The 12,875-nt window shown below is 49.6% G+C and overlaps 1 protein-coding gene across 1 annotated transcript; it reads left to right on the top strand.

The window, feature by feature from the left end:
- Nucleotides 1-7,659: 7,659 nt before the first annotated feature.
- Nucleotides 7,660-11,562, top strand: LOC103190836 (transcription factor PU.1-like; the record flags this gene model as incomplete). The annotated part of the gene is made up of 3 exons (XM_007911731.1): nucleotides 7,660-7,838; nucleotides 7,927-8,020; nucleotides 11,375-11,562. Coding segments are annotated over exons 1-3 (306 nt in total), but the record flags the coding sequence as incomplete, so codon positions are not given.
- Between the last annotated feature and the right edge of the window lie 1,313 nt (nucleotides 11,563-12,875).

Raw genomic sequence — 12,875 nt, 5'->3', positions numbered from 1 at the left:
TGTAGGCACCCAGTGAGTAACCACCCGGTGTGTAGGCACCCAGTGTATAGGCACGAAGTGTGTGGGCACCCAGTATGTAGGTACCCAGTGTTATGTACCCAGTGGGTAGGCACCCAACAGGTAGGTACACAATAGGTATGTTCCCAGTTTGTAGGTACCCAGTTTGTAAGTACCCAGTATGTTATTACTTAGAGTGCAGGTACTCAGTGTGTTGGCATCCAGTGTATAGGTACCCAGTACGTACGTAACCAGTATGTAGGTACCCATGTGTAGGCATCCAGTGTGCAGGCATCCAGTATGCAGGCAACCAATGCTTAGCCATCCAGTGTGTAGGCACCCAGTGTGTAGGCACCCAGTGTGTAGGCACCCAGTGTGTAGGCACCCAGTGTTTAAGCATCCAATGTGTAGGCACCCAGTTTGTAGGAACCCAGTGTGTAGGCACCTGGAGTACAGGCACCCAGTGTGAAGGCACCCAGTGTGAAGGCACCCAGTGTGAAGACACCCAGTGTGAAGGCGCCCAGTGTGAAGGCGCCCAGTGTGAAGGCACCCAGTGTGTAGGCATCCAACAGGTATGTTCCCAGTTTGTAGGTACCCGGTTTGTAAGTACCCATTGTGTTATTACTCAGAGTGTAGGTACCCATTGTGTTGGCATCCAGTGTGTAGGTACCCAGTACGTAGGTAACCAGTATATAGGTACCCATGTACAGGCATGCAGTGTGCACGCATCCAGTGTGCAGGCATCCAGTGTGCAGGCATCCAGTGTGCAGGTAACCAGTATGTAGGTACCCATGTACAGGCATCCAGTGTGCAGGCATCCAGTGTGCAGGCATCCAGTGTGCAGGCATCCAGTGTGTAGGCACCCAGTGTGTAGGCACCCAGTGTGTAGGCACCCAGTGTGTAGGCACCCAGTGTGTAGGCACCCAGTGTGTAGGCACCCAGTGTGTAGGCACCCAGTGTGTAGGCACCCAGTGTGTAGGCACCCAGTGTGTAAGCACCCAGTGTTTTGACATGCAGTGTTTAGGCACCCAGTATGTAGGCATCCAGTGTGTAGGCATCCAGTGTGTAGGCACCCAGCATGTGTAGGCTCCTAGTGTGTGGGCGCCCAGTGTGTAGGTGTCCAGTATGTAGGTGCCCAGTGTATAGGTGCCCAGTGTGTAGGCACCCAGTGTGTAGGTGCTCAGCATGTGGGTGCCCAGTTTGTAGGAACCCAGTGTGTAGGCACCCAGTGTGCAGGTACCCAGAGTGTAGACACCCAATGAGTAGGTATCCAGTATGTAGGTAACCAGTGTTCAGGCACACAGTGCGTAGGCACCCAATGTGCAGGCACCCAATGTGTAAGCACCCAGTGGGCAAGCACCCAGTGTGTAGGCACGCAATGTTTATGAACCCAGTGTGAGGGCACCCAATGTGTGGTACCCAGCATGTAGCCACTCAGTGTGTAGGCACCCAGTTTGTAGGAACCCAGTGTGTGGCACCCAGTGTGTTATTACCTAGTGTGTAGGCACACAGTGTGTAGGCACCCAATGTGTAGGCACCCAGTATGTAGGTAACCAGTGTTTAGGTACCCAATGTGTAGGTATCCAGTGTTTAGGCACCCAGTGTGTATGTACCCAGTGTTTAGGTACCCAATTTGTCGTAAGTATCCGGTGTGTAGTTTCCCAGTGTGTATGTACCCAGTGTGTATGTACTCAGTGTGTATGTATCCAGTGTGTATGTATCCTGTGTTTAGGTACCCAATTTGTCGTAAGTATCCAGTGTGTAGTTTCCCAGTTGTAGGTAACCAGTTTTAAGTACCCAGTGTGTCGGTGCCCAGTGTGTATGTACAAAATGTGTAGCTACCGAGTGTGTAGGTGCCCTGTGTGTAGGTGCCCTGTGTGTAGGTGCCCTGTGTGTAGGTGCCCTGTGTGTAGGTCCCCAGTGTGTAGGTCCCCAGTGTGTAGGTCTCCAGTGTACAGGTCCCTAGTGTGTAGGTCCCCATGTATAGGTACTGAGTGTGTAGGTACCCAGTGTGTTAGTACCCAATATCGGTACCCGGTGTGTAGGTACCCAGTGTTTAACTACCCAGTGTTTAGCTGCCAGTGTGTATTTACCCAGTGTGTATTTACCCAGTGTGTATATACCCAGTGTGTATTTACCCTGTGTGTATATACCCAGTGTGTATTTACGCAGTCCTGAACTGATATGGTAATATACCCAGTTTTGCTGGTTCACACTATTTTGACATGGTGAGGTTTGGGTCAACTTTCACCCATTTGGTTTCATTCAGCTTCCGCTTTAGCACGTTCTATGCCATTGATGGTGTACGCCGTCTCCTGTTTTTAATTCTCATGTGCATTACATTGCATTTATCTGCATTGAACTTCATATGCCAGTCATCAGCCAACTCTATCAGGGTCTCTCTGTAAAAGATTGGCAGCCCCTACAGGTTTGTTTAACTCCATGTCACCTACAAATTGATCTGGTTTGCACTATAAATCCAGGTCATTTTTCTGTAGAAAGAATAGAAGAGACTCTACCCCTGTTAAACATTCTGAGACACTGCCCTGCGTGAGGGACACAATGTAAATGCAAGTTGTTGTTGTTATTGAGAGTCCCAGGACAGACTGAGGCAGGAAGAACCCCTGGAGTGGCCGCCCGGAGTGGCAGCCCGGAGTGGGACATTAGAGGTAATTGTGGTGCTTTAACCGATTACTGATTCAAAACAGAAAATGTTGCCAACACAGCCATTTTGTTGGAACATATTCCCAATTGCATTCCAAAGACAAGAGGTGTGGGAAAAAAATACTTCCAAAGGCAAAAGCAATGTCTTTGTTATTGCAAAGCTTTCTTTCAGTCAGTTTGATATATAAGATATAACAAGAATGGTCATAGACATCAAATGTTTGGGTCAGACAAGGAAGTCTCGTGTTCACAGTAACTGTTGACATCATGACTCTTAGCTTTAACCACTGTGAACTGCCCACCATCTTGCTGGGAGAAGAGATCACAAACAAAATTAGCTGCTTCCCCTTTGATAGGCCTGAGGAACTCCTGGCTAGATTAGAAAGAGTTAAATTGATGAGCTTGTGCGGAGGCGTGTGTAAGCCAAGCCAGAGGAACATGGTGTAGCTCTGGGGATGGTGGTTAAGGTAGAGAGGAACTAAATGCTTTTGTATTTCGGAGAATCCAGCTTCCAGCAAAGCCACCATGACAACAGCTCGTATCAGAAACAGAGTCTTGTGCTGGGACAAAGTTGAAGAGACACACCTTTTCAGTGAGCCGAGCCCTGTGCTTCCCAGCAGCCACACCAGGGAAATGGGGTGTCTCAGAGCCTCGTCACACACTCAAACACCAACAGAATCACATTCTATACAAAATATTAGAAATGGAAAATATCTGCAGGTCAAACCTTCCATTGTACACACTTCAGCTCTCACACTGTACACAGCCCAGGCTAATATACTACACAGCCCAGGCTAATACGCTACACAGCCCATGCTAATACACTGTCCACAGCCCAGGCTAATACACCACACAGCCCAGAATAATACATTGTACACAGCCCAGGCTAATACACTACACAGCCCAGGCTAATACACTGTCCACAGTCCAGGCTAATACACTACACTGTTACACTGTACACATCGCAGACTGATACACTATACACATCCCAGACTGATACACTGTACACAGCCCTGACTGTTACACTGTACACAGCCCTGACTGTTACACTGTACACAGCCCTGACTGTTACACTGTACACAGCCTAGACTGTTACACTGTACACAGCCCAGACTGTTACACTGTACACAGCCCAGACTGTTACACTGTACACAGCCCAGACTGTTACACTGTACACAGCCCTGACTGTTACACTGTACACAGCCTAGACTGTTACACTGTACACAGCCCTGACTGTTACACTGTACACAGCCCTGACTGTTACACTGTACACAGCCCAGACTGTTACACTGTACACAGCCCAGACTGTTACACTGTACACAGCCCAGACTGTTACACTGTACACAGCCCAGGCTGACACACTGTACACAGCCTAGACTGATACACGGTACACAGCCCAGGCTGATACACTGTACACAGCCCAGACTGTTACACTGTACACAGCCCAGGCTGACACACTGTACACAGCCCAGACTGATGCACTGTACACAGCCCAGGCTGATATACTGTACACAGCCCAGACTAATGCACTGTACACAGCCCAGACTGATATACTGTACACAGCCCAGGCTGATACACTGTACATAGGCCAAGCTGACACACTGTACACAGGCCAGGCTGATACACTTTACACAGCCCAGACTGATACACTGTACACAGCCCAGGCTGATACACTGTACACAGGCCAGGCTGACACGCTGTACACAGGCCAGGCTGATACACAGTACACAGGCCAGGCTGATACACTGTATGCAGCCCAGACTGATACACTGTATGCAGCCCAGACTGATACGCTGTACACAACACAGACTGATACACTGTACACAGGCCAGGCTGTTATACTGTACACAGGCCAGGCTGATATACTGTACACAGGCCAGCTGATACACTGTACACAGGCCAGGCTGATATACCGTACACAGGCCAGGCTGATACACTGTGCACAGGCCAGGCTGATACACTGTACACAGGCCAGGCTGATACACTGTACACAGGCCAGGCTGATACACTGTGCACAGGCCAGGCTGATACACCGTACACAGGCCAGGCTGATACACAGTACACAGGCCAGGCTGATATACTGTACCCAGGCCAGGCTGATACACTGTACACAGGCCAGGCTGATACACTGTACACAGGCCAGGCTGATACACTGTACACAGGCCAGGCTGATATACTGTACCCAGGCCAGGCTGATACACTGTACACAGGCCAGGCTGATACACTGTACACAGGCCAGGCTGATACACTGTACACAGCCCAGGCTGATATACCGTACACAGGCCAGGCTGATACACTGTACACAGGCCAGGCTGATACACTGTGCACAGGCCAGGCTGATACACCGTACACAGGCCAGGCTGATACACAGTACACAGGCCAGGCTGATATACTGTACCCAGGCCAGGCTGATACACTGTACACAGGCCAGGCTGATACACTGTACACAGGCCAGGCTGATACACCGTACGCAGGCCAGGCTGATACACTGTACGCAGGCCAGGCTGATACACTGTACGCAGGCCAGGCTGATACACTGTACACAGGCCAGGCTGATACACTGTACACAGGCCAGGCTGATAGCCTCTCCCTTGTTGTGTGACAGGTTAGTGAAATTGGCTGTTTGTTCTCTGAGCTGCTGTAAGGATTACGGTGTGTGATTATGAAGCCCTGTCAGAGCTCTGCACTTGTTTATGCTGTGACTACATTGAGCAACACATGAATGATGTCCTGTTTGTGTTGTCTCCTCCCTGCTGCTGCACTGACGAAAGTCAGGAGGCACCAGGGCTGCCCGGCAGGCTGAGATGATCCTGGAAGATGAGGAGGAAGGGGATGTGTGACAGGCGTGAGGACAGGGAACTTCATGCACTTACACCAGGCTCCATGACCCCATCACCCCCCTCTCCCAGCTACACTGGCTCACCATCCCTCAGAAGGTCAAGTTCAAAATTTGCATTCTCACCTTCAAGACCCTCCATGGCCTTGCCTCCTCCTACCTCTCTGACCTGCTGACATCCTATCAACCCATCTCAGCAGGCACCGGCATGCCCCATGTCTCCTGCCCAACCCATCCCACCATTGGTGGTTGGGCCTTCAGCCTCTCTGCTGCCACCTTCTGGAACTCCATCCCGCACTCCCTTTGCTTCGTTCCCTCCCTTGTCTCCTTCAGGGCACGCCTCAAGACCCTTGGGACATTCCCCCTACATGAAAGGCACTTTACAAATGTAATTTTGTATTGTATTGCATTGTATTGTGTTGTGTTGTATTGTGTTGTATTGTGTTGTGTTGTATTGCATTATGTTGTATTGCATTGTATTGTGTTGTGTTATGTTATGTTGTATTGTGTCATGTTGTAGTGTGTTGTGTTATGTTGTATTGTGTCGTGTTGTGTTGTGCTGTATTGGTATTGTGTCGTGTTGTATTGTGTTGTATTGTGTTCTGTTCTATTGTGTTGTATTGTATTCTGTTGTGTTGTGTTGTATTCTGTTGTGTTGTGTTGTGTTGTGTTGTGTTGTATTACACTAAACCAGGACAGGCTGAGCTGTACCTTCCCGGCCCTTACACTTTTTGATTCAACTTCCTCTTTTTAGTCTTTATCGGAATTTGTGTTCAGAAATGGTAGCTGACACCTCAGAAACAAATCAGCCTGAGTCATGGGGACAGCAAGGCCCAAACAGTAAAGTCGGGAGCAATTCATTCCTGTACCATTAGATCTAATACTGTACATACCTCACTGCAAACAACAGGGAGGTTTGTAACCATTCTTAAGTACTTCATCACATAAACTTCCCCAGAAACAAAGGATCTCCGCACCTCCTTCACACAGGATAACATCTTGGAGATCCTGGCTGAAGGGCACTTTATAAATACAAGTTGTTGTAGTTGTACAGATGGTAGTCAAGGAGATAGGTAATGCACAATGAATGTGTGAAGGGTAAACATTGCCACCAATAAGGATTAGCATTCTCTATTCAATGTTATATTATCGTTTTATAAATCAGCAGTACGTGAAACACTGTAAATGGGAGTAGCAGATAGTAGTTTGTGGAGGAAAGTGTAGCCTGTGTCCTTCCTTATACTTATTCAGAGCTTTGTGAAATGCAAAGTGAGAGAGATGTTCTAAGAGACTCAAACCAAAAGTATGCCTGACTTTCAGTTCCACGTACAGGGTTATTTATATTAATATAATCCTTGCATTTGTTATAGCGCCTTATCCCGCCATTAAGATCGACTTCACAGGATACATTATAAAGTGAATTAATAATAATAAAAATCCTTGCATTTGATATAATGATATGTCGTTGAAACGTCTCAAAGCAATTCACAGCAAGTGAATTGACTGTATATTTGTGGACGAGCAGTGTCCCACAAACAGTCATGGACTGAGTGACCAAATTATTTATTTTTTTTGGAGGGATTATTACCCCCGGAAATTGATCTGCCAATTGACTACCAACTGCGTTCCTACTTACTGCTGGTAAACAGAAGCATGGAGTAAGGAAACTTGACTAAGGTGTCGCCCCACATGAGAATCAAACCTGGGTCCTCTTGATTGCGAGGCGAGTGCTCTAACCACTGAGCTACAGGACTCCACTGGATTGACTGTATTTTGTGGGCTATGTCTGTGCATTTGACCGAATCCAACCATACCCTGGGATTAGACTTACTCCTTTCCTGGAGATCCACAACAATCCCTCCCTACACCGACCTCAGGAGCTCTACCTCAGAAAGGAAAGCTTGCAAATGCCTCTTCAGCCTTGGCCCTGCTCTGCCACAACCCACCCCAGAGAGTAGAGACCTGGAGGAGCCCTAACAGAGAGGTCCTTTATCAGCGGGTTTTTCTCCAGCTGGCAATGGCCGAGTGACTGCCCCAAGTCAGTAGAATCAGGAGGTGGAGCCTGGTGACTGTGTGAACAGAAGTTCCTCTTTCTCAAATAACTAGTATTTTAACCCAGCTGAGCAATTGAGGAAATCCAAGTGAAGGACATTTTCCCGAGCGATCCCTTGCCCTTCCTCACTCAACACTCAGCGGCACAGAGGAGCTTGTGCTCGTGGCCCTGGAACCATTGCCAGCCTCTCAGGAGTATGTTTTTGAGTGTATAAAAGAAGTAGCTTCCAGTCGACAGTGTACCTCACCCTTTGCAAGTCACAGCATGGAAGGTTACCTGATCGCCCCTGTAAGTAGCCTTGCTTTGCTTGACTGCAGCCTCCTCACACCTGGAGTTGGTATTAACGCAGCGCTGTCGCTGTGTGCTTGAATTGCAGTATCAAGAGGATGTGGTTACCTATGGGGCTGAGGTGTGCAGACAGCCCCATGAATACTACTCGTATCTGAGCAGCGATGGGGAGATTCACAGCGGTGAGTTACCAGCCACTATGATTGACAACTTGTCCCCAGGTCACTATTAACATTCACACTCACTCATACCACACCACAGGGCTCACACTCACTCACACCACACCACAGGGCTCACACTCACTCACACCACAAGACAGGGCTCACACTCACTCACACACACACAACAATTTCCATTTATACAGTGTCCTTCATGTCTCAGAGTGCTTACAAAGACTGAATTGGAGCTCAAGCTCGGAGGCAGCTGGGGATTAGAGGGAGGTAACAAAAGCTGGTCAAAGAGTTACATCTTCAGGCAGATTTGAAAGCTGAGAGGGAAGGGGTCAGGTAGAAAGATTCAGGTAGAGCGTTCCAATGGAGGACGAGAGCAAAGTGGCTGAAAGCTCACCCGCTGATGGTGAGGTGGAGGATGAAACAGGACAGAGATGATAAAGTTGAGTCAATGCCTGGGGAGTAAGGATGCAGGAGATTACATCGAGGTACATCGAGTCTCAAGATGACAAAAGCATGATGAGGGTTTCAGGCACTCAGGGTGAGGTAACAGCAAAGAAGGCAGTGTTGTTGAGTGGGTGGATGGGTGGGGGGGTGTGGAGAGCGGTCTTGGTCAGTGCCCGAATGAAAGGTTTAAATTTCAAACAAAACCATGAGATTCCACACAGACTGTTATTTGGAGTGAGCTATTGGGAAGATTGGTATGGCCTGAGCAGGCGCTGACAGCTGAGCTGGATAACCTTGGCTTTGTTGAAACTGAAAAATCAAGACGTACACTCACCTAGTACGTGATATCTGACAGCCGGTGTCCTGGAGTCGAGGATGAAGGCAGAAAAGGTAGAGTTGAGTGTTGTTCGTGAACATGTGGAAATGGACCCCATGTCTGTGGTTGAGTTCTTCAAAGAGAAGCATGTAGATGAGGAAAAGGAGAGGAATGAGGATAGAAACATGAGGAATGCTGCACGTGACCGGATAGCAACAGGACGAAGTGTTTATCAGAGACATGCCTTTAGGTGGTGATCCTGGGAGAGATAACAGCGAAACCAAGAAAACACAGAATTGTGGAGAGGTACCAGGGAAAGCAGGCAACTGAGAGGATAGAGCACTCAACAATATCAAAAATGGTGGAGAGATCAAGGAAGCACAGAAAGCCCTGGTTGCAAACAGAGAGGATATTTGTAACTGTGACCAGGGTTAAGTGATGTGGGAATAGCAGAAATAGCAGAATAGCAGAAAGCAGATTGGAGTTGCTCAAGATGGACAAAGAGAGCTGGGAGACATTTGATTCCCTTGGAGAGGAAGAGCAGGTTGAAGATGGGTGGTAACAGTTGAAGTTGGAATGGTCCAGTGTAGATCTTTTGAGAAAGGTGGGGTGTAATAATAACTGCAGGAATGACAGGTGGGGTACCATGCCAGAGGAAGGGGAGAGGTTAATGATGTCAGCTAGCAACAAGGAGGGATAGTGGGGGTAGAGAAGAGGGGATCGGTAGACAGGAGCTATTTGTGATTGGGGTCAAAGGAGCATGTGATGGGTTTCATGCAAGATATGAGGGAGGAGGGTCAAAGTATGAAAGATGGGGAGAGTGTGTGCAGGGAGAAGGGAAGAGATGAGGGAGAGGAGTGGATGTAGCTGAATGGATTTTGGCCATTTTGGATACCAGAATGACCTGATCAATTCCCATCCGAAGTTGAGCTGAAAATGGAGAGGGCGAGTCAAGGGATTCCAGTGTAGAGTTCCTATTGAGGCCCAAAGAAAAGTGATGGAGGAGTTGGTTATTGGAGGAGAAGAGAAACTCTGGGTTTACTTTTCTCTCTAGGGTGATCCAGAGTAGAAAGAGATGAGACAGTTTGAAGTAAACTGGAGAAGAAACTGAGGGAGGATAGGAGAGAAATTTCAGTGAGAAAGGTAATGGCTTTGTGAGATTGGTAGACAGTGAAGATCTTGAGGGATGGTAGACAGTGAGTTGTGCAAAGCAGTAAGTGCTCAGACCAAGAGGAGATTTGGAAATGAATTGTGCATCACTGGGCTGTGAGGGAATGTGTTTCCTGGAAAAGTGGGCTTGGTGAGAATGAAGGGTCTGCCGGGGGTGAGCCTGGTTTCAGTGAGACCCAGAATGAGATGAGTGGTTGAGAGAGAATTTTATTAATGGTTGTGGAGGTTTTGTTTAGCAAGGGAATGGATGTTTTGGAGGGCATTGCACAGGTAACGGGGATAGCAGGGAGGACAGATCATCACCAGAAAAACATTGTTGAAGATGTGAAAACTAAACCTTAAACTGATCAGCAAATGTGAAAATTGAGATGAACCAAATTGTCAAGCCAGTGTGTGCCAGCCAGACAGCCAGCCAGACAGCCAGACAGACAGACAGATAGCCAGACAGACAGACAGACAGCCAGACAGACAGACAGATAGCCAGACAGACAGACAGATAGCCAGACAGCCAGACAGACAGCCAGTCAGTCAGTCAGACAGACAGACAGCCAGCCAGTGTGTGCCAGTCAGTCAGCCAGCCAGCCAGCCAGTGTGTACCAATCAGTCAGACAGACAGCCAGTGTGTGCCAGCCAGCCAGACAAACAGACAGACAGACAGACAGTGTGTGTCAGCCAGCCAGCCAGCCAGACAGACAGACAGACAGACAGACAGACAGACAGTGTGTGCCAGTCAGTCAGCCAGCCAGTGTGTGCCAGTCAGTCAGCCAGCCAGTGTGTGCCAGCCAGCCAGCCAGCCAGACAGACAGACAGACAGACAGACAGACAGTGTGTGCCAGTCAGTCAGCCAGCCAGTGTGTGCCAGTCAGTCAGCCAGCCAGTGTGTGCCAGCCAGCCAGCCAGCCAGACAGACAGACAGACAGACAGACAGACAGACAGACAGACAGACAGACAGACAGACAGACAGACAGTGTGTGCCAGTCAGTCAGCCAGCCAGTGTGTGCCAGTCAGTCAGCCAGCCAGTGTGTGCCAGCCAGCCAGCCAGCCAGCCAGACAGACAGACAGACAGACAGACAGACAGACAGACAGACAGTGTGTGCCAGTCAGTCAGCCAGCCAGTGTGTGCCAGCCAGCCAGCCAGCCAGTGTGTGCCAGCCAGTCAGCCAGCCAGTGTGTGCCAGCCAGCCAGCCAGCCAGCCAGCCAGACAGACAGACAGACAGACAGACAGACAGACAGACAGACAGACAGACAGTGTGTGCCAGTCAGTCAGACAGACAGCCAGTGTGTGCCAGTCAGTCAGTGTGTGCCGGTCAGTCAGTCAGTCAGTCAGTCAGTCAGTCAGTCTGTCAGTCTGTCAGTGTGTTGCTGCTATGCCAGGGGCTGGAGTGATTTACTGTATATTGTGGTGACTGGGGCCTGATTTGATTCCCACCAGATCATTACTGGGACTACACCAATAGCCACATCCATGGAGACTTCGGAAACTTCCCAGACAATCAGTTCACTGAGTTACAGAGTGTCCAACCTCCCCAACTCCAGCAACTGTACCGTCACATGGAGCAGGAACAGATGCACTGCCTGGACCCTGCTTTACCTGCAACATCGCTCCCCATTGGCACACAGGTACCTTCCCCTGCCCCTCACTGACACCTCCCCATTGGCACACAGGTACGTTCCCTGCCCCTCACTGACACTTCCCCATTGGCACACAGGTACCTTCCCTCCCCTCACTGACAGCCAGGATTCAATTTGATTCTTTTTCAGATTCAGCAAAAACGAACATTTTAAGGTCTTAAAAATGTAGAAATGTGTGGCAGCGGCTGGCGGGCGCATAAGCGAAGCAACAATATATGATAATAATTCATTTTGTGTTTGATTTCACTTCAGAAAGATGCCTCAAAGTACTTTACATAGTTGATTGTCACCTGACATTGTGCAGTGTCACACCAGCTCTGTCCTCGGTCCCCTCCTCTTCACCCTCTATATGCTCCCCCTGTGGTGACATCATCCGCAGACATGGGGTTCACTCCCACATGTACGCGGATGACACCCAACTCTATCTTTCCTCCTCTACCCTCAACTTCACGACCCCCGATGTCCTGACAGCTGTCTGTCCGACATCGAGTCCTGGACGAGAGACAACTTTCTTCAGCTCAACGTGCGCAAAACTGAGGCCCTCCACATTGGCTCACGTCAGCGCCTCCGCACCTCAGGCGCTGACAGCATCAGCTCCGCACTCTCCACCTCTCAAAGCCGTCAGGAACCTCGCGCCCACATCACTCTGCCCTTACACCTTTCTGACCTACTATCCCCCTACCTACGTGCCCGTACCCTCTGTTGCTCTGGCTCCGGTCTGCTCCACATCCCCCGCCCCAACCGCCCGACCATCGGTGGCCATCAGCCTCTCAGCCCCGAGGCTCTGGAACTCCATCCCCAGTGCCTTCGCCGCTTCCTCCCTTTCCTCCTTCAAGGCCGGTCTCAAGACCTTTCTCTTTGACCGAGCCTTCAGCTCCCCTCTCGGCGTGAAAGGCGCTCTATAAATGGAATCTTGTTGTTGTTGTTGTTGTGTGTGCGTGCGTGTGTGAGTTACACCAGCCTGAGCTGTGTGTGCGTGTGTGAGTTACACCAGCCTGAGCTGTGTGTGCGTGTGTGTGTGTCACACCAGCCTGAGCTGTGTGTGCGTGTGTGTGTCACACCAGCCTGAGCTGTGTGTGCGTGTGTGTGTCACACCAGCCTGAGCTGTGTGTGCGTGCGTGTGTGAGTTACACCAGCCTGAGCTGTGTGTGCGTGTGTGTGTGTCACACCAGCCTGAGCTGTGTGTGCGTGTGTGTGTGTCACACCAGCCTGAGCTGTGTGTGCGTGTGTGTGTGTCACACCAGCCTGAGCTGTGTGTGCGTGTGTGTGTGTCACACCAGCCTGAGCTGTGTGTGCGTGCG

This window comes from Callorhinchus milii, unplaced genomic scaffold, assembly GCF_018977255.1.
Source record: "Callorhinchus milii isolate IMCB2004 unplaced genomic scaffold, IMCB_Cmil_1.0 Scaffold355, whole genome shotgun sequence".
Lineage (NCBI taxonomy): Eukaryota > Metazoa > Chordata > Chondrichthyes > Chimaeriformes > Callorhinchidae > Callorhinchus > Callorhinchus milii.
Note: the sequence above shows the minus strand (reverse complement) of the source record. Positions and strands in the feature narration are given on the sequence as shown.